Source organism: Channa argus, chromosome 15 (assembly GCF_033026475.1).
Source record: "Channa argus isolate prfri chromosome 15, Channa argus male v1.0, whole genome shotgun sequence".
NCBI classification, from domain to species: domain Eukaryota; kingdom Metazoa; phylum Chordata; class Actinopteri; order Anabantiformes; family Channidae; genus Channa; species Channa argus.
In genome coordinates this window covers 19,834,901-19,857,622 of record NC_090211.1, presented here as the reverse complement: position 1 = coordinate 19,857,622, position 22,722 = coordinate 19,834,901, and the positions used below count along the sequence as shown (strand labels likewise).

At 44.4% G+C, this 22,722-nt stretch overlaps 1 protein-coding gene across 6 annotated transcripts in view; it reads right to left on the bottom strand.

The window, feature by feature from the left end:
• tnrc18 (trinucleotide repeat containing 18) overlaps positions 1 to 22,342 on the bottom strand; it is a 48,704-nt gene extending 26,362 nt beyond the window's left edge. For 3 of the 6 annotated variants that reach the window (XM_067478498.1, XM_067478501.1, XM_067478500.1), the window contains exons 1-7: positions 21,876 to 22,339; positions 20,168 to 20,511; positions 8,763 to 8,897; positions 5,420 to 5,524; positions 3,341 to 5,146; positions 624 to 711; positions 130 to 359 (exon numbers count right to left, since the gene is read on the bottom strand). In XM_067478498.1, coding sequence (XP_067334599.1) covers positions 130 to 359; positions 624 to 711; positions 3,341 to 5,146; positions 5,420 to 5,524; positions 8,763 to 8,897; positions 20,168 to 20,375 — 2,572 coding nt within the window. In that variant the 5' untranslated portion in view covers positions 20,376 to 20,511; positions 21,876 to 22,339. Of the gene's footprint in view, positions 1 to 129; positions 360 to 623; positions 712 to 3,340; positions 5,147 to 5,419; positions 5,525 to 8,762; positions 8,898 to 20,167; positions 20,512 to 21,875 lie in introns of all 6 variants that reach the window. The other 3 variants (XM_067478499.1, XM_067478502.1, XM_067478503.1) reach the window with 3 other exon arrangements.
• Between the last annotated feature and the right edge of the window lie 380 nt (positions 22,343 to 22,722).

Below are 22,722 nucleotides of genomic sequence, written 5' to 3'. Positions count from 1 at the left end.
TTTCAAAATGACCAACAACAACTGGGTTTGGACTGACTTGAAAATCAACTTTTGCTACTACACAAAAGGTGTCTATTAACTCTGAGGACATCGAAACGTGTTGTGGCAGTTATGTGTAGGTCTACATACTGTATGGTGAGCTGGAGAGCCAGACTTGGGGAGCTCCGGGCCGAGGGATCCAAGGGTTAGAGGTCAGAGTTGAGGGGTCTGGAGGCCATCGCCCTGCCCCTGCTAGGGCAGCCCCTCCTGTCACCATAAGGTTGGGGGTCATGAGGCTAGATGTCATCATACTGGGTGTCAGGCTGCTAGACAGAGGGGCAGGGTGCATCTGAGTAAACTCTGCCAGCTCCTTGGACTCTCTGGGAGGAAACCACACGTTTTAAATATTGTGCAGTAAAAGTCTAATTCACGGACAAGAAGAAATGCAACTTAGAATGTGCATTTACATTTAGCACACGACTTAGAAGTCATGTGGAGGTGCATTTGGTGTATATTCTTTTCTCATCACTCCTCTCACAAGCTCTTTTTTTTTTTTTTTTTTTTTTAACCTTAACACCATTTTGGGGTTAATTAGGACACTTTTGCACAAGGTGGAAAAATAGCTGTCAGTCACAGCAACTCACCTGAGAACTTTCTCTTGCTCCCGCTCCAGTCGGCCGGCCAGCAGTCTGTCATTGTGGCTACGAGCACGGTCCTCCCCTCGCTCCTCATCTTAAACGGGTTCAGGGACAGAGGTGGAGGAAAAGATTAGATCCAGTTGTTTATTGGATCCATTACGGAGGCTCATGACTAATCAAACCTAATCCTCCAAATAAAATGTATATTAAAAGACAAGATTTTGAGATACGACAGAAGATAACAGCACCAGTCCAAGGTCTGAGATAAACTTTATTGGTCCCACAAGGGAAAGAAGCAGCAGGAAAGATAATAACTGAGTGTGTACTTTGTTCACATTATGTAATGCATATAAAATGTGCACAACCAAGATTTTAATTTGCACGTTAAACATAAGAAACCTCAGTATGTATCTGTGCAAATTAAGGTAAAGGTGTGTTTAGACCCATCTTCTCATTCATTGTTGCTTTGTTTTCTACATTAAAGATCTTTTTTTTTTATTTTGTCATTTCCTGAAAGGAGCCACCATTTGTCTTGGCTACAGCTTCGCATGTTATTATCTTCAGGCACTAGTAACGTTTTTAAGTCAACAGGTGGGAGCTGTCAATTTTTTAATTGATGGTGTTTGTCTTCTTAATGTGTTAAAGTTTAACCCAGAGTCCATAAGGTCAGTCGAGGTGGAAAATTATGGACGTTTTTTTTTTCATCTGTAGTTGCAGATCCACAAACATGGTGATTAACGTAGTGAAAGACTGAAAGTCACTACTGCAGAAATCACCAGTTAGTGGCATCTCAGATTAGAGTCTCACTGAACACATCATTTTTTTCCCCCTTTAAGAATTCTGACTAAATTCATAATTAGCCTTTTATTTTTTTTTCAAGAATCCATCTCTAAATGCAGAAATCTTAAAGGCTGACAGTAAAAGAAAAATGGGAGAAGACAAGGTGACGCCGGCTCTATCACGGTGATACAACAGTATCAAAATGAAATTTGAAGCTAAAAATACAATATTGGACCTTAGCCTGCACACAAACACACACTCACACAGACGAAGTGACAGCTCTTACCACATATCGGTCTATAGCCACAGGTCATGTGTGAACATACCACTACCACTACTACTACTACTACTACTACTACTACACACTAACTCACGTCTTATCCCCATCCTGCTTACTATGAGGCCCAAATGAAAAGAGCAAAAAAATTAAATAAACCCACTCAGCCAAGCAATCCAGAATAAACATGAGGATCTCCTCCACGCACTCCTCTTCCATCTCAACAATGCTGAGTGGAGCTCCCTGAGCAGCAGAGAGGTCTTATACGAGTGTGCTGGACCCTTCAGTTCTGCTCTAGAAGAGGCACGGTGTGCCCGTAAAGGGACAAGAGACTAACAATCCCTGACATGCTCCGAGGGAAAGGTTTCAAGACTGTTACCAAGGTTACAGGGAGCCTGTCCCACATGCTATCCTCTCTGCCTCAGAAAGGCAGCGAATAGCGCTGCACGCCCCCTCTTTCTCCCCACTCCTCCTTAGCTGGTCCTCCTTCAACCTCACATTCTTCGTTTTTTTTTCTCCCCACTTCTTTCTTTCCTGACATACCTCTCTCTTCCCGTCTATCAACCTATCGATCTATGTCCATCTCTTCTCATTAGCTTCTCCTTCCTGCTCCTCTCCATCTATTCTTTCATTCATCTGTCCAGCGTAAATCCCCTGCTGTTTATTTAGAGCTTTTCTCCGTGCCGGAGACTCCTGCTATTAAACCAACCGCTCTGCCCAAGCAAGGAAGTGAATAAACGCCCCCAACAGGGATGCACATGCAAATACACAAACATCCACAGTATCTCACAAATGCACACTTGCACACGCACAGTCCATCATTCTCAAACTGATTCATTGCTTAGCAACACACCCATAGTCCTATTGTAATTCAAGGCTTGTTTGTGGCTAATAGCTGCACCCTGTAATGACATGTTTATGCAGGGAGGGTGGAGGAAAAGAGTGGAGAAAGAGAAGGGGGCCTGAGGTGGGACAAGGAGGGAATGCTTCTACAAAGACCTTCTCAGAGAGGAATGAAGGGTGGAGAGAGAGGGAGAATTTCAATGAAATGAATCGAGAGATCGAGAGAGAGGCTGAACTGTGGGAGGACAGGACGAGAAAGGAGCTGAGAGAGAAACAGAAACAGAGAGCTGAATGACCTTGACGTCCGAGAATAGAGAAGCAGGAATTGCTATGCAGCACAGACTCGGCAAGAGGAGCCTTTCAACCAAATACGTCCCATGACATAATTAGTGAAGAGTTGTTTCAACCATTCCAATCACGTTAGATGCATTAACACCTCAAAGTCAAACAGGGGCTAAAGAAAATAGGACTTTGATCTGAAAGAAAATGAGTCCTCCATTATTCATGCAAACCAAAATGAGGAATCATTTGCTCTTGGTTCATTTAACTGTGGGGAATCTGCGCCACAGAGCAGAGTCCAAAGCAGAAGCAGGACCAATTGAACAAGAACAAGGTTTCCAATAGGTTTCGTTTAGTATATAAAGTATAAAAGTTGTGCGTATTTTAAAGCTACTGAAAGGATTCAGTCTCTACGGCTGACACGCCAGAAAACACAAAACAACATTTTACTGGAGTGGTCGTAACGTGCAACAGGAATTTAAGTTGCAGTGAGCCGACGCGTGGAGCTTTGTCACATTTGTCTTTCGTAAAAAGACAATATTACCTTTAATGGCTGTTTGCAGCAGGGGTCTCTGTGTGTCTGAAGGTCCGCTGCTTTGTTTGCTGCCGCTCCCGCTGTCTCTTTGCCGAGCCACAGCTACAGCAATGCCTACGGGTGGGTGGCGCACCTCGCCCTCCCCCTCGCGCCCAAACGAGCGGGCACTGTCCGGCCGCTCCTGCTCCCGCTTCAGCTGGGGAGGAACCCTCACTGCCCCCGAGCCACCTGATCCACCACTCTGCCTTTCCCTCTCCTTTTCCCGCTCTCTTTCCTTTTCTCTGTGCCTCTCTCTTTCGGTTTCCATCCCAATGTGACCAAGACCCCCGAAAGGCCCCCGCATGTCCGCAGCATGCTTGGAGGACCCAGGACCTTCAGCAGGAAAGTTACCGCTGTATTTAATCAGACTCTGCATGGCTGACACCTCTGTGGAATCTGAACCCACTACCACGCTTCGCTCTCCACTGCTGGACCCCCCAGGTCGGTAGAGTGTAGATGATTCCAGGTAGCGTCTCTGACTCCCCTCCTCACCTGCACGGCTATGTCTGTGTGGGGAGGGGTGTGCCTGAGGGGAATGGCTGTGGGTGCAGTGTGGGTTACTGTTGTGCCGGTGACTTGAGTGGGGGGAATGGGACATCTGTGTGTGTGCCGGCTGACTGTGGGAAGAGGAAAGTGTGTGTCCGTGTTGAGCTGCCAAAGCAGCCATGTGGGTCGTAGCATAGTTAGCCAACGGGCTGATGCTACTCCACTTAGGCTCCACCGCTACGCGCTCCATACCCAATCGTATTGAGTGTTTAGAAAGGTCCCTTGTTTCTGGGCTGAACCTCGTTTGACTGGAGGAGTAGGAAGTGTCCTGACCTCGTTTACCAACGGAACCATTGGAACAAATGACAGAACCTTCCTCTCTCTGATTGACTGCATCGCCAGACTGGGAGAGCCGAGGATGATCCACCAGGCTCCTCTCGGGAAACCTGTAGCTCTCTTTCTCCCTGTCTCTCTCCCGTTCACGCTCCCGGTCTCGTTCTCGATCCCTTTCCCTGTCTCTGTGTTTGTTGTCCCGGGCCTGTGAAGCGATCTGTATGGGCCCGGCCCGCTCGTCATACACCTCTACAGAAGGCACGTACGTGGGTGCGCTGACTCGCTGCTCCCTGGCAGGCTCTCTGGGTGTGGAGGGGTGGGGTGGACCAGCGATAGAAGGCTGGAGTGCAGGCGGAAGGCCGTACGAAATATGGAGGGTCCCCGATGATGTGGCCATCATGTCGCTCCTCCTTTGTCTGTCTGTGTTTGAGTTATTTGAGTTAGAGTTATGGTTATGGTTCTGATTATGTCGAGAGCTATTCTCTTCATCGCGACCCCCTCTCTCTGCTTCTGGTCCATGAAACCTACCCGCAGCCCCACCTGAAGGGAAGTGGGGCTGTGGAGGCGACGGCCTGGATCTGGGCTCAAATGAGGAGGGCTGAGAGTGTGATTTGTGCTGGTGGGGGTGGGGGTGGGGGTGGGGGTGAGGGTGGAAAGCCCAGCCTTCTCTGTCTCTCTCCACATCGCGCTCCCTTTCTTTCTCTCGTTCCCGGTCTCCGCTCCTCGCCCGGCGGTCGTCCTCGCTTCTCCCGTCCTGCGTCAGGTCCACCACGCTGTGCGGACGCTGCTCCTCTCTCAACCGCTCTCGATCCCTGTCCCTTTCTCTCTCTCTCTCCCTGTCCCCACGGTAAGGTCGATCCCTACCCCCGTCCCGGGACGTCCTCTGTGGAGGCGTGGAGCTAGACGGGGCAGTTGGGGGAGCGGAGGGTGGGTGGAGGGGCGACAGGTAAAAGCCCTCTGCAAACGAGCAAAAGATAAAACACATTAAAGCCTCAGACACAAGTTAAGTACATTTAGTAAAGTAGACAGAAAACAAACAGAAAGGCACATCTACAAGTAGAAATAGCACATCACAACTGGTCCACCTGTCTGATAAATGTTGCCTATTTCTGGCTGCAAGTTTGGCCCAGTTCCACAAACACCTGCAGGTCTTCTCACTAAAATGAACCGGCTGCCACTGATGTATCACAGAGTGCAAGATGTATGTGTACGCCAACTTCAACAACTGACCTTTATGGGAGTCATAGAGGGGGTGCTGGGAGAGGGAGGGAGGATCCAAGTGCCCCAGAGACAGGTAGGGGCTGGTGTACAGGCTGCTTGGCAGAGGAGGGTAGCCTGAAGACAGAAGACAACAAATATCAAATCCATCAGTAAGGTAAATATTGATAGAGCTGCAGCAACTAATCATTTTGATCCATGTTAAAACAAAAATATGATCAGAATTAGTGTTTTTTTTTTTTTTAACTTTAATACATCTCTGTCATACATGATGGTAAACTAAAGGTCTTTACACTTTGGACTGTTAGTAAACCGAAACAAGGTATTTGCAGACGTCATCCGTGGTATTTGCATCAACGAGGGTGGAATGATAATCAGACCAAGATAGCAGCCAAAGAGTTTGCTCATTATGAATTAATCTGCAAAACATTAAAAATGTATATCGCTCTAAAAGAAGCACAGCAAACTGCAATCCCCCATGTCCAAATGGATTTTTGACTGTTGGCCAGACAAAATGAGACAAGAACATAGAAGCTGTTTTTTGCCATTTCTGGCATATTCCACATATGTAATTATGTTCAGGCTTAGTCAACGCATTTGTGCACGTCAATGAGACGCGACCACTTTTATTTCATGTTAAACCTCTTACACTGACTTAATTGGTAAATAAAAACTCAATTTCCACGTCACCTGCGGTGGCTGGTTTTGTTTGTGAGGTCATCCTGAAGCTGGCACTGGCCAAGAGTCTGCCCCACAGCCAGCTGCTGCACTCAGAGACCAGTTCTTAATATAGACAAAGCTGCGCACTTGGTGTAATGCTCTGGATTTTTGTGTTAGGACCAAACTGGCTCCAACTCAAATGTTGGCTGGTTTTAGCGTGTTAGGCAAAAACAACAACAACAACAACAACTAAAAAACAGAAAAACCCAACAATAACAAAAGGACAGTGCCACCCAGAGAGGGTGAGACATTCCCTGTTCCCACACTCTGGACATTCCAAGAAGCATCAAAGATGCCGCTGGCGCTGCAGTGAGAAGCACTGGGAAGTAAGAATCCGTCTCTACTCGGTTTTCAGAAGCAGAAATAGAGAAGGCAGGGGAGGTGGGTGGCGGGGGTGTCAGTGGTTAGTAGAAGGCATGGGGGGACAGAAATATAGGAGGAATGATGTGACAAGAGCAAAGGCATGCAGGGAAGGTTTCCTGCAAATCTCCCTTTAACCGCAGCTAACTGCTAACCTTGATCTCTAACAGCTTGGATACGGGTATCCCGCTCAGCTACGCTGCATCCCAGGCATATCCAAAGTCTGCCTCTTAGCTGCCGCCTGGAAATGTCTCTAGCTTTTAGTCACTTCAGCTGCTATTAAAGCCAGTCACCAGGTATTAGGAATCTCTCCGAGGCTGTGAAGGATTCATTTCATATCAGAGCGAGTCGCGTCTGCGGCTGCTTCAGCCAGCAGTGGGGGTTTAGCTTCTTCAGCTTTAAATACTCCAGCCTCGATTCTGGCTAAACTTTAAGTCCAAAGTCTTTCCATCCTTTATCCCTGCTTCCCTGGCTGGAAATAAAGTGAAACAGGTCTTCTTAAAACCAAACCATGTTTTTCCATACTCTTTACTATCCTGTTATTTCTTCTGCTATTCAGTGCATTTACATTCTGTGACCATCTATAAATAGGGCACTTTTTATTGTTAGTGGCTGAATTTAGCATTTCTGCACTGGATTCCGTTTGCTTTAACATGCACATTGGATTTACAAGAAACAAGGCGTGCATGCAATCCAGCACTAAAGGAATAGTTGGACATTTTAGAAAGTCCACATAGTCGCTTTCTGGTGCACAGTTAAGGTCACAGCATCTGGTTAGAATAGTTTGCAACAAAGGAAACAATTCCAAACAGCCACCATGGCTCTGCCCCAAAGTTATAAAGCTGTAGAGCTATTTAGTTACCGTGTTTAATCTGTACAAAAGCAAAAAGAGAATAAACATGAACTAACTTTTTTTAACATTGCGACTCCATGATTTAATAAAGGCTGTGTTTATTCGGAAGCACCGAAGATTGTCGTTAAATGCACCCGAATTTAAATCTGTTCATTCTCCCTTTACTGAGCCAAGACCCTCGGCAGGATGCGTTTCCTCCTGTCTGACCTTCTACTTCAGTGAGATTTGATAAGCAGACTGAGAAGGACACGAAGGACACGAGGAGGGAACAGAGATTCAATCACTTACTGGAACAGGCCTTAAGACAAGTACAGAGAGGCCCAAGGATTTATACACATGCCTTTGTGTGTTCCTTAGTTAGGTCAGGAGACAGATGTTGTAGAAAAGTGGGTCAGAGGAGGTTGACAGAGACAGACAGAGACAGAGTGCAGACTGGACAGGAAGCTCAAAAAAAGAACAAGAGAGAGGAAGATAAATTACAGTGGCGCGTGACAGGTGAAAGTAAGAGACAGGTCGAGGACAGAGGGAGAGGGACACATTTAGGACAGAGCCAGGAGCAGAGAAACCAGCAGAGAGACAGAAATGGAACAGGATCCCACCGGTGTAAGCAAAGAGGAGCACAAGAAGAACAGGCCTCCAGAGTATTAGAGCGAAGCAGACGGTGGGAAATGTCATGAATATGTGATGTAGCTTTAAGCATTTAAATTATGGACAGGGACAGAAAAGGAGCAGTGTGTGGACATGTATGAATGTGTGCACATTTTAATTTTTTTTTTTTATCATCAATCAACAAGTGACTCAATCAGTTTTGTCAATGTTGCCATCGTCTGATGGTGTGATAACTTATTGTGCCTGATCCCGCTTTGGATAAAAAAAAAACTTCATTCAGCCACGTTTTGCTCAGAATAACGAGCTGCCTTCTGACACTTTCACTTAGTTCTGATTCCATATCCTTTGTCCCACTATCATGTTGTTACTTTGTCAGAAACCTGAGGTGCAGCCATTTCACAACAGGTGACAAATGGCTGAAGGTAGATTTAGTGGAACAAGCATCTGGAGGGTTGATCAAACCCACCTGAGTGTCAACTGAATGTTTCATTGGACCATTATGGTCAATGCCTCATATTTGCTTCTATTTGATTTCTGACCTACAAATAGTTCCTTTATGTGAGATGTCAGAATCTCTGTCTCTAAATCCTCAAACCTTCTGTTTATTTCAAGGTTTAATTGAAAATATCACACATTTTCCATATGGTCTCAGACTATATACACATTTACAGACCCTACTGTATTCTGATATATAAAACAATATTTGTAAATTTACCACAACACTTTACTTTCCCCCTTGTGGCCTTAATATAGTTTCTTGAGTAGAAAAGACAAAGATAAACACTAATGTCTGTTGAGGTGTGTGTCATTTACCTTCATGTGCGTGTGAAGCCCAGAGCTGAGCCATCTGCAGACCACTGGGATTAGCTGATCTGTACGCAGGGTCAGAGGTCAAAGGGCCTGGATAACTTGACAGGAAGGGACTGGAGCCTGCCGGGAAGGCATCGCCTAGGAGAAATGATGAAGGCTGTCAGTCGTCGTCATAACCACAAGAACCAAACTAATAACTGACAATTGATTTTAACTTTACATGCTGTGTCTTTCCTGTGCGTGCGCACACAATCGATGTGCGCTGATGTTTCTATGGCGAAGGAGGCCATTGTAATCACATTATTACTGAGCCACCGTGCACTCCGTTTCAACGAGCCAGACCACAGACAGACTGCACAGCGAAGCAAAGAACGGTTCATGCAACCACCGACTAAAAACCACAATCGCGGCAGGAGTGCAGCCATGTGGTGCAATCCCGAGGCTGCTTTGGGTTCAAGCAGGCACATTCAATCCAGACGCAGATGATCAGATCGAGTGCAGTGTGGGAGACTTGTCCTGCTCTAAGTCAGTTATCATTATGCATCCCAGACATGTTTTTGGAAACATTCTGTAAAACTGGATCAGTGTCTCTGACCTTGTGGACTGTATTATGTTTTCCTCACAAAAAATTAAGAGATAAAATTACCAAGAGAAACACTAAGAACATGTTTGTGTGAAACTCAAATGCTGTCGAAACTGAATTTATTTCACGTCAGCAAACATTCCATCATGTCAGGTCCGACTTGAAAATCTCTTTTTCTGCACACAGATGCATTTAGACATGAGGCATGTTTACGGGACACAAACACACACACACACACACTGATTAAATCATTTCATATCTCGCTATCAATAATTTTTTATTAAACTTCCTCCTGCTGCATGGTGCAATCTGACCAACTGTAAACTTTGAACCATCACAAACTCTGGAAAAGGAGTCATATTTAGCTCAGGTTTATCACCACTGCCAAACCCCCAGCAACCCATTACCGAATACACTACACAGGCATTACCCTGATAAAACTAACCATGTGTGTAGGGTAAAGGGTGCTGTCTGTGTATGGACGAGGGGGAAGGGACTGAACGTATGCATGTGTGTGTTTCTGCATTAGTCCTGTGGGAATCTCAGAGACATGCTGTGCTTGCTGAGTTTCTCTTGCATCTAAATCAGTACATTAAATCCAAGGTCCATCAATGCCTCTACACACGCACACACACCATTTTAAAATCAATACCAAATGCAGCTTTTCCATTAATCACAAACAGAAGGCATGTACACACACACACACGAGTAAAGCTGTGCCTTTATCGTTTGCTCTAAAAAAAAAAAAAAAAAAAAAAAACTCAATGTGTAGGTGGATGCTTCCACACCCAGTCCCTATTACACACACACGCACACACACACTCAGTTGGTTACTTGTTAGGGACACCAAGCCCCCCACCATGAAGGTGAATTTGTTCTATTATTATTCAGGTGTTGATTCAATTATGTGAACATTTGAGGAAGTACGTTTTCCAGAGAGGTGCCCAAAACAGAACGTGCACCTTCCAAAACAATCACACTCTGTGTAAGATAGTTGGAAGAAAAAATGAAGAACATTCACACGAGATTTTATGGCAGCAGTGTTATATTACTTATATCTAGGTTGACCCAATAAATTAGCAACTGAACATATATTTCGTATACAAGTGTGTGCCGACGGCCTGTGTCTGCATTCCTTTTAGTGGCAACGCCACATCGCTCAATGTTCACCGACATGTGCAAACAGTTGTGTGTGGGTTTGCAGTGAATGCCCTTTGAGTCAGAGACACTGCGGGAGTCAAACACACACATATATACAGAACAGATACACACATGCACACACAAATTTACCCATCCACACCATTTCCTGGGAGCATACAGTCATGCAAACATGCATTACTAACCACACAATAACACACACACACACAAAGCCTGTGATTAACCTTCAGTTAGTCTCAGTGCGTTAACTCTGCAGGAAAACACACCCCCTTGACTAACAGTGACGACTATATCTGCAGTCTTATAGCACAATCATTGAGTTACCCATTATAGAGGAGGCTTATTCACACACACAAGTGATCATTATCCACCTGCCACACTTCTATTATCCTGCTCAAATCATTGTTGGCAAATCATCGTTGGCAACATTCTTCTACTTCTGTAATCTCTAACGTTTCAGTCCAGGTTGGTTTGGGGGCACCTGTGGTTGCTGGTGCAACAGTAAAAGCAGTTTAATACTACAGCAAACACTCCTTAAGCAACCGCTTTGTCAGAAAGTCAACAGACGAACAACTGGTGTATCCGTTCACAATGCAGCCAAACAAACTCAAGTTGTGTTAAAAAAAAAAAAGACGTCTGTCAATAATTGGATTTTCCATATTTAGAGCAACTGTGACTTGATCACGTACTAAACTGCGCAACTGGCAGAAAATGTCAGTGACCATGTCTCATGACCCTTTTGTCGCCAAAATGTTTGTTTTGCAGCAGCAGAAACCTAAAATAACTCAGATATGATTTTATCTCAGTGATCTCATGGCTGTTTATTCAGTAACAACAGCAATAACAGACTTTGACATGCAGCATTGTGTCCTAAGATCTTGTTGTTTCATTCCAGTCCATTCATGGCAACAATAACAATTAACTATACCGCGAGAGGCAAATAAATCCTTTAAAACAACAAATGATGGCTACGGTATTGCCATAATAAAATACAATATTACATGTTTTGCTGACATCAAAATTTTTATGCAATACACAAACAGTGACAAATCCTGAAAACAATGTTTAGCTTAGCTCAAAGCTGATTTTATTTATTTATTTATTTTTACAAGGCATTGCAACATCTTTCAGTAAAGACACAGTATGTAACTGCTTTCCTAGTGTGTTGTAGCATGAAATATGCTCCGATACATATCTTAGGGGAAACTCATAGATGCAGATTAAAAAGTTTGCGCCTGCAACAGATGCCATATATTGTCAACTGACCGCCAGCTATGCTGCTAAGCATTACAGATGCAACTTGAGCTCAGCTGCAACACAGGTGAAAGTTTAGCAAAGCTCAACCTTGCAAATTGGCTTTGATGTAGCTACAGCTGTGTGAGCCGATTGGGAAAATGTTCGTTGCAATGGAAACTGAAAGAGATTCTGTTTACTACCCAACATAGAGGAATTGTAAATCAAAGAAGAGGAAATGCTGGGTGCAGAGGAATGGATGGATGGATGGATGAAGTGGAGCGATCGAGTCTCATCTTGCAGCTTGAATTGTAAAAGTTGCATATTGTAGCTTTAAAATCTTTGTATTGATGATGTCAAACACACATTTATCGACTATTGATCTGCGTGACTGTGGAGAGTGATTTGTTCATAGTGTAATGAGTGTGATAAAGTCTGATTCAACTCATGTATTATGATCATGTAAATTACAACGCCCATTTTTTGTTGTTCTTATTTAAACCAGAAGCTCTGCCTCCTTTACTGCAGTGTGTGTCAGGCTATGTGCAAGCAATGTTGTTCTAACAAATTGTTCTCACCCATGATCCATTTTCTAATCGTTACCTGGTGTGAGTGAGGAACAAAGCACAGACCTATCCCATCGGCGAGCACGCACAAGCACCACCTGTCAAGGATGTTGAGGTCCCGCTAGAATGTCAGCACTTTCCATTCCTTCAGGCCAAACACCAGCTTCTCAAACGCTAACGTCGAGAAGTGCAGATGCCTCACTAGAGCAGGGATCAATCTCAGCATCACAGCCGCCTACAGCGTCCTTTATGCATGTGTGGAGAGTCTATGCGCACACACATCAGTGAAGGCAAAAAAAATAAAAATCCCAAATTCCCTTTTCCCCTTCCTGGACTCAGAGGAAAGGAGGGAGTAGACGAGGGAAAACATTTGCTCTCTTTGTTCCAGAAACAACATCCAAATGGTAGCTGAGAGGAAAATGTTTCTTTAAATGGTTTGAAATTACTCTTTCATTACCTCCATCTCTCTTTCTCTAAGCCCTTTCCTTGCTTCCTTCCTTCCTTCCTTCCTTCCTCCTTCCCTACCTCCCTACACCCCTCCTGCGCTCAGTCTCTCAGTGCACACAAACACACATTATTTGGCTCCCACTTCACAAGGCGGTCAGTTTGCCGTATCAGGAAAAACTAGTTGCCAAGAAACATGCTCTCTGACTCGTTACTCGTTCAAAGCCTCGATTTTCAGATCCTCATAGGAAAGCAGATATCAGAGAGGAAAAGGGCTGCTAGAGATCAATTCTGATAGAGGCGCACGCACACACACACACAATCAGTGCAATAAAAACTCAACAACAAGAGTCTTGATCGCAAATCGATCTGAGAACAACAGCAAAACAACAATATTGGAACATGTACAAAGACACAGAAAACACAAAACCTCTGTATAAAATGTTTGACACACACACACACACACACACACACACACACAGAACCCATCTGTTATCCATCAGTGGTGCTCAGAGCAGGGTTAGCTGAGGGGGGATCTCTATTGATCTCTGTTTTTTATTCCCTGCAAGAAAAACAAACAGTAAAAGTCTGCCACAGCTAACTGGCACACTGACACTGGTAGCCATTAATCTTGACTGTACAGACGGACAAAGACGCCCTCACATAAACACAGAGGCGAGGGATGAGCAGCATTTGAATACACGTCTCTCTCAGTGCGAGAGAGGGTTCATTCAAGCAGCGGAAATGTGGTTTAAAGTGTGTTAATGATTTCAAAATGTGTAAGTATGGCTTTCCTGTTTTGAGTGATTGAAAAGGAAAAACATGTTTTATGTGTGTTTGTGAGTTCAGGCTGAACAGGAGCCAGTTTCTCAACTTCGCTTAAAAAAATGTGACCGCTTGGTGACAAGTTCGAGCTGCGACATGTCGGCTTTTTGTTTCACAAACAGATCCGCAGTGTGTGAAACGTTAACTATTGTTCAAGTGTGTCCTGGAAGGATGGTGAGGTGGCCTTGTATACGCTGTAACAAGTTTCTGTGTTGGGATCATCCTCCATCTTATCATGATGGGGATGGAGAAGCTTCAGCAGTCATATCCACAGTTTCCTCCTTTTTAATATTAAATTCTCTATTTTTGTTATTCTTTCAGCAGTAAAACAAAATTCTCTGAGCAACGATAAGAAAAGAAAGAAAGTGAGCAACAAGAGATGGAAAATTACCGAAAGGGAGCAAAAAGGACAGAAAAGAGAAAAGATTTTCCAAAAACCAGAGATAAAAAAGACAAAAAGACAACTACACCTTAGACACACAAAGGCACACAAAAAAAAGGCGACTAAAAATGTGATGCCTTCTATTTGGTTGGGGGCATCAAGTTTGTTGGTAAAATTAAGAGTGTTTCCAGATTAGTTTCTTGGAATAAAACAGCTTCAGAATCAAGTGTCTGTATTTAATAAATTGCTGTCCTTTGTATACGTTATACATTGTATACATTTATTATTGGTGCACCAGTCATCCAACATGTCCCCTGTCTCCTGAACTTGTGACCACACTGGTTTGTTTCAACAAAATGTAACAGAGGAACATGATAACAAGAACATGAAAACTAACATAAAATCCACTGGTGAAATAATAATTAAAAAAAAGTCGAGCAAACAATCCACTGCAAGCTCCAAGCAAATGTAATTACACCGAACACAAGCCGCGTTTGCATCTCGTAAAGAGCTTGGTCAGGCATCGTCAAACAGACGTCACAAAAACGAACAAGCATGTAAAAAGGTACAAACACTGAACATGGCTCTGTTCTGTTTAAATGTCCCAATAAAGCTCCATTCAGACAAACATTTGCCCTGCGTTAAAACAACACAACTGATTCTCTGCCGCACAAAAGGGGCATTGCTACACGTTGTTTTGCTTCTTTTGTCAGTTTGTGTTAAAGTTGCCCTGACATGACACCTGAATTTATTGCTTCCAAAACTAAAAAAAAAAAAAATACATTTTCAGCAGTGTATCCTGTTTTTAATAGATTTTAGTCACTTTGGTCTGTTATTACACATGTTTTAATAACTTTATTTAAAAAGACATTTAGAGACAAGCTGAGAAAGCAGCTGAAAACACTGATGCGGAACATTTATTCAAAAGCTGTGTTTCAAAGGCCAAACCGAAATAAATCTGCTCTACAGGTGATTCCCTGTTCAAGTCCAAGCTGTTCCCGGTTTGTGTGGTATTAAAATTTTTTTATTAAATAAATAAAATTAAATAAAGGGGGCCCTGTTTTTAAATATACATATTGTATCATTTTCAATGGCAGACTTTTTTTGTATGCATAGTGGATACACAAAGATTTTTTGAAACGTGATATGATGATATTGTCTGCGTTTAAAGGAACCTTCTCTCGAAATGGGAGTGTTTTGTTGTGAAGCTGTGACACACTGGTCATTTAATGCTGCCCTCAGAGGATGCAGCCCCTGAACTGACATAACGCTAAGATCTTGTTACACTGTAAACCACATGAAAGTATTGTTTAACAATGTAATCACTGTTTTCAGGTTGGCCTACACCAACATGTGATCCTTACAGCATTTTACAATATTCTGGGGGTTGAAAGAAAGTGTTTTTTCTGATCTGGAGCTATGGTTTGTGCAAAAATACATTGTTATTATTCGTAACATTTTTTTTTAAATGTTACTTTATCTTTAGCTTTATTTTCACTTTTCACACAATTACAGTGTGCAGTTGAAGCTGGGGAAGGCATTTGCTCCCAAACCGCTTTAATTCATGTGTTATGCTCCACCAAGCTCTGCACAGACCTCCGGATACTCCTAGTTACCAAACTACGATAATTAACCCTGGTACAAAACTTTCTAAAGAAGAAGAAATGGTTGCTCTTCTCCGATTGGTCAGAAGAGCGAGCCTCTCTTAAAACATGTTCAGAGCGAATATCCCTGCACTGCTGTCCGATCTGTCCAATGACTCTGTGTCACGGGAGGCTTCCACCGCTGCTCTCCACATTAAGATAAGTGTTAGAAGTCTAGAGACATAATAAAATGACTTTCTCATCCATCAGACCTGCTCTGTGACGTCTTTCATGTCACCAAATGAATTATGGATTTTACCTAAGTGTCCTGGGAGGAAAATTATAAAGCTTTTCTAACGAGCGGTGCACGCGCGCTCACACACACACACACAGAAACAGACATACCTTGGTGTGTGTGACCTCTGTGTGTTGTTTAAGTTAAAAGGGAGGTTCTGGCAGAGTACACCACTTACCTAATGCTTTGGGTATTTCGACATGCCATGGCACGCTCGTTTTCTCTCTCACAAGCACGCACACACGCACACACACACAGCTGCTAAACTTAAGAGTGATAGACCTGTGTGTGTGTTTGTGTGTATGAACGCGTGTCATTTTTCTGCCTCTGACAGGTTTATTGTAGCAGGGCAGCAGCGTCTTGTGCTTTTTCTTAAGGAGCCCTGTTTTCTCTCCTGAAGGATCCATTTAATCTGAGAGGGGACGTGTCTGAGCAATATCTTCCCTCACCACAAGCACACACATGCACATGCACGTACACACAGGGGCTGGTGTCTTGAATACATATAAACACACACTCACCACATTAATTTTAACGCAAACAGACACACTAACTAAAAGCATCGAAGACAAATTGGTATCAGGCAAGACAACCCCGGTCTGACCCGCAGGCTGCAGGAATTATACTTACACTTTCATGTGTGTGTGTGTGTGCGTGTGTGTGACTGAAAAAGAAAACATTTGAAGGGCTACTACATTTATCTTACCATGTATGATTGTGTTGTGGTCAGCATAAATCTCTTCATTTCTCTCTGCACAGAGACCCTAGGGGAAACCCCAGCCCTAACTGCACTAAGCACAATCACATGCTCCTGTTCCCATACACAATCTAGATCCTCTCATCCACACACACACACGCCTAAAGCTCTTATCCTTCAACAACAAAACATTACTTTCCACCTTAGGGACTGGACCCATTTACTACTGCTTTTCCATTTGTCTTATGCGGTTTTCCTCTCCAATCATTGACCTCTCTTCTCTGCACTCAGCACAACACCTACATTTTCTGTCTGTGCCTTGCTTCCATCTTCTGCTTCTCCCAAGTGAAAAGTAAAAAAATGTGTGAGAGACCAAAAGATAAATAAAAAAAAATTGCAGGGAAGTTTCTGGTGGAGGCGTGTTGTGCCTAAAGCCTCAGAGACGAGGAGACGCCTCCCTGAACAACATGTTTGCTTCGCTGAACAGGCGTTTGTTCCACACTGTACTACTAAACGTTTAATGTCATCGCACACAATCAAAGTAATCATATACAACAATGGCTAACTGATGCATTTGGGCATGCTCCTACAACAACTTTTGCTCTCAAGAGCCAGGAAAGAAAAGCTGTTGGTGCACAGGAAGTGATGGGCTTTACTTTTCCTACAGCTGCACCAACATTGTTTTACTTGTTCAGAAGAACTGTGAATTTACAGTAAGTGGGAAAAATCCATGGGAAAAAAAAAAAAACAAAAAAAACATGTCACTTGCTGATTTTGATCAAGTGATCCCTAGAAAAGTGCAGTGCAAAACAGCACTTAGCGGCAAAAATGTCACAGTGATGTATGATTATCCTTAATGTCTGATATTCACACAATTCACAACAGAGTAATCTGCAACCTTTAACGGCAACGGTACAGTTTTGGCAATAAGAAGAACCTCCGGCATCGCCTGGTCGACGCAGTCCCACTACAGCAGGTTCTACCACTGCTGCTCTCAGATGCGAGAGGGAGGGAAGAGAAGGACGAGGACAGATGGCCTCAATCTGGTGATGGAGGCTCCGGCAGACCTCGAGCAGAAAACGGACCATTTACAGCCATTTTGGATGTAGAAACACTGTCTAAAACCTGATCTTGTTTAGATGTAATGTGTGTGAAAACACAGAAATAGGCACTGCAGGGTAAAAAGTGGGACCTGCAGTTGGAAAATTATGCCTTTATTAAGCTCCTGTTGCCACTGCAGAGTGCACAAGTAGCACAAATGTCAACATTTGCCGCTTCATGATGCGTTTAAAAGCATTTTTAAGCTGCTTCACACATCTGGTCATGTAAATAAGGGAAGCACTCCACTAAAGGTGGAAATACTATTAAAACTGAACTAAAAAAACAAAATAATAGCGACTGCTGGGAAATAGGAGTGTGCTGGAAGCTCCCAACAGTCAAGGGCTCAGCCAAAAAAAAAAAAAAAAGAAAAAAAAAAAAGGGGGGGGTTGTTCTGTGAAACACATGTAAACACAAACGGCAGCAGCCACCGTGGTTGTTCTGGTTGCACACTGGCTCTTCAAGTGCTGGATTCAAGCTGTTTATTGCAATTAAATGGGAACATTATGAACATTTGCAAGTACCGGGTAATTGTCATGTAACAGAGCTGTGTGGTGTCATTACAAGCATGGGATTGAGATCTCAATTGGGTTTGGTTAATGTGATGTGTGGGGATTTTGATAATGAGCAGCGCCATAAAGCTAAACGACCTGTATAGTACAGTGGGGTGTTTTAGTGGGCGGAGGCTGTGAGGTTGTGTGTGTGCGAAGGGGAGATGAGAGTCAGAGAGAGAGAGTGAGAGTAAGAAGGTCAGTGTGTGGGCAGAATAAAACATATCCTGCGTTTAAACTGACAATCTGGGTTGAAACGTGGTTTGGGTCAACTCCACTTCACAAACTAACCCCCCCACCCCCATGTGCAACTGGCAACATTTCAAGTTCACACACACACACACACACACACACACACACACACACACACACGAGAAGCTTGTTTCAGAGCCACAGCATGTGAAATAGCCGAACTTCATCCCGACCCAAACACCCCGCTGCTGCTGCAAAGACACGTTTACCAGAAAATGGTTTTTGCACAGTTTACAGTAAATCCACATGTTTGATCATTTCACCTGAAGATATTTCCATTTTGATGTGAAGGCACAAGCCAGCTGCAATAAACGACGCCCTCTCTTTGCCATAATACACCTATCAATCATCCTAACGCTCCCTGCTATGAGGCGATTTCATCTCTGACAGCTTTTCATGTGCCTGTGTGAGTTGAGTGTGCGAGCTCTGCCGGTGTCACATTAACGCTCCATCAGAGCTCTGCCCTGCAAGCACGGCCTCTCTCTACTAGACCTCTAGTACCTCACGCTCCAAATTTACAAGAGCTGCATTGAAACCACGCTCCACTATAAGGATTGGGAGGGGGGGGGGGGGGGGGTGCTAAACTGGAATACATTATCTCCAGGGTTTACCTCTGAAAAGAAACCAGAGAAACTGTAATTGTATCCCCATCTGCAGCTACATGATTTCAGGGGATGCAAGTAACCCGATGAGGGCGTTTGTCAGACTTTCCATTTTCCAAAAAGACACAGCAGACTTTCCTACACACCAAACATATGGTTTGAACATAGAAGCCAGTGCTCCGACCCTCTTTTCACCACAAAACTGTATGCAAAAAATGTAATGTTATCGTTTTTGTGCACAGTGTTATTTCAAGGCTTCCATTACTAATAGCAGGAACAGACTTTCCTGTGCAAGCTGTGAAGGTAAAAGGAAAATCACCAGCTCAGCAGGCCCCCACATACTGTACATTATCTACTGACTGCACACACAAGGCAGGTAGAGAGCGATGTGAGGGACAACATGCACCACAGCTTCTGCCTGTGAATCCCGCACTTTTTTAATGGCCAGAGCCGTGAAAACCCTCCAGAAATATGCTCACTGAAGCGCACACACTCTTTCCCTCTCTGTGCGCTTGCAGCAGCAGCAGATATGGCCAACAGAGCTGGTACAAAAGCAGGGGGAAAAAAAAGCAGCTTCGGTCTTTCTGTCAAATGTTCCAGGAGGGTTTGAGAACAAATTCTAAAAACAACCACAGCAATTCTTCACTAATTTACGCAAACAATCCTTCAAGACCCCCCCCCCCCACCCACTAACAACAGGGTAGAAGAACTGGTCTGTCATCCCTTTAAGGTCACAACTTCTCCACCCCCCATTCGTCCAAACACAGACGCACATAAAAACACAACCTGCATCTGTTTCCACAGCAATCTAAGAACATTGCACCCTGACCTGCACATTGCTGCAACAACCGCAGCCCTCAAGACCCTGTTTGTCTCTTCAAACCCGGCAGTTTGTTTTCTGGAAGCTGCCAAGTAATTTTCCACTCGTGCGTTGCCCCCAAACACTTTTATATGTGAAACTTGTCTCCGCTTTAAAGCCGCCGCTCGTCCTCGTGAAATCTATTTCCCACCGGACACCGTAGCGACACCCAAGTGATGATCGCACTTTTCCGCAGCCTTATTTTTAAGTTCATAATTGACCATTTGAGAGCTCCAAGGGGCAGCAGCCACGCTCAAGCCTTCTGGCATCATGCACTTACTGTGGTGTGGATGTAGGTTAATGGCCGATGGCAAGAATTTTCCGGAGTGGAGAGGCGGCGGATGACTCGCGCCCAAGTGACCGGGTGAGGGAGGGATCCTCCCTGCTGCAGCTGCTGCTCCGAGTCGGTGCGACTCCATTGCGAGCCCGGCCAACAACGGAGGTGGTACGTGGACGGATCGGGGAGGTCCAAAATCTCTGCCATCCATTATCCACAGCGGGGAAAGTTGTACAAAGAAACCGTCCGTTCGGATAGGCCCCCTATTCCGAAAAAGCCACTTCTGGCTATAACAATGTCCTTAGCTTTCCAGGCGTTTCGGGCTCCTTTTCAGCCATTCTCCTGACCTATAAAATAAAACAAGAAAAAAAAATAGCTTGAATGACAATCTGAGGTCCGACTGATCAAACTGTTGTGAACGGCTAGTTTCAGGATTTCGCCTCTTTCCAGCGAGCAGGCGGCCCATCTGTGCAATGACGCAGTTTGGAAAACCACTTCATAACTAAACCATGAATATTAGCAGACCGACATTAGGACCATATGGGCTGCTTCTGGTATATCCTGGTTGCAGTTCTTAATGCAGCTTTGACTGAAATCCACAATATTATGGTCTAATGTTTGAGCGGTCTAGGAGCACTCCACCCCCACTGCACACCGAGCAGGCAGCCGCTTCGGGGCTCCGCTTCCCAGGGAAACACAGCCAGCAGAGGGGCGGCCAGCGGCTCTGCCCCGGCCCCGAAAACACCCCGCGATCCTGCGATGCAAACGCATAACGTCAAATTTTAATAACCTGCATTAATAATCTACATTTCCCGATCACCAGGCTGCTTCTCTAAAGCGTAAAAGCAGCCATGTAGGCTACGGGTCGGCTCGCCGTGTAAACCAATACACCCTGAATACGGGAGGCGCATCAAATATAAATTTCAAACGGGTTAAAAATAAATAAGGCTGCAATAGCCTGCATCGTTAATCAGCGGGGTTAGCGGGGTTTTGTTGCCCACACGGGAGAATTTATGGTCCGGGCTACTTCGCAGTTGGAGATGGGAGCTGCCCAAGGAAAGAAATCAAGAAAGAAATCCAATCCTGTAAACACCCGAGTCCACCGTTGATAAACTAAGACCCGTTCAAAACCCAGATTATCGACGCATAAGCCAAAATTTAAAGTATTAAGATGAAACGGTGTGTTTAACGTGATAAATTTCGCCACGGACAATTCCGTCAACCCGAGCAACGCGTCCTCAATCTGTTAAAATATCGATTTTAATCTTCTTCTTTTTTAATCAGCTGACAAAAAGACATGTTTGTAAGTCATCCGCTGGTTTGATATTAAAAGGTAAAAAACACAAAAATAGAATAAAAGTTCCTTCAATGGGGAGAAAAACCAAGAAGCTGCGACGTTTATCCGCAGGCAACGCGAAGAAATGTGGTTTTTCGTGGAATTTGACATTTTTATAGGCATTAGCCTTCAACAAACATCAGTTTTAACACTTTCTGTTAAAATCATTGCAGTTAAAACCAGATGAAAGTCGAGTTAACCTTCAAAGGGCTGCGAGCAAACACATTACAGCACCGACTCGTGATATCCAGGCGGGCGGGATCCGAAGAATGGCTCGTTCAGAAATTACAATAAACCTTTTTCTCCTTCTACCAAAACACATCAAACACAAACGTCCCCTCTTTATTGCTTTAAAGTAGACTGTGGGGGGCTTACATTGTATCCCCCTTTCGGCTGGGATGTCTGCGGCTCGGCAGCGGCGGAGCTCGGCTTTTCAGCCACGTTTCAAACTTTTCACTCTTCCATGAACGTGACACGCAAAACTTTCTCGGAGGAAACGTCTCGAAATGTGACTTTTCACAGCGACTACAGCTTCCCAAAAAGGATAAAAAATGTCGTTTTCGGCAACCTCCGCGCCCTTTTTCGCTCACATTTACAATCCGGATTCTGTTTTAAATCCTCAAAACTCGGGGCACTTGAGCTGCAAAAAGCAAAAACCAAATGAGAGAAAAAACACCAAACATGCCGAGCGCTTACTTAAATAGGGGGAAGCCTGCGGAGAAGGAGCTAAAAACGCTTTCTTAAAATCCGTCCAGGTTGCTGGGAGAACTGTAGTAGTCCATTACAGGCTAGTCCGAAGGTGCTGGGGGATGACTGGCGAGGAGGGGAGGGGGGGGACAAAAAGCCCCTGACGCGTCCGTAAACTCCTCAGCAATGAAACACAGCATTGTTTTTGCCAAGTCCGCCCCTCTCCTTCGCGACCAACCAATCGCAGATCACCACACTTCGTTTCACATAGCTACTTTGTGATTGGCTGCAGCAAATGTCAATCAAAATCCCCCCCCCCCCCCCCCCCCCCCCCCATTATTTAAAAAAAAAATCACTCTGGCCGCTCGCCAACGCTATAAAACCAATTATGGAGCAAGGAGGTTGAGCCGTTTCAAGGTCCCCCTCCCTTCAAGACTGAGTGATCAAAACAAGCAGTTTTTTTCTCTTTAGTGGAGGTGGTGGGGGCTAGTTTCAAGGCAACCCCACCCCATCCTAACCACTGCTAATTATTACA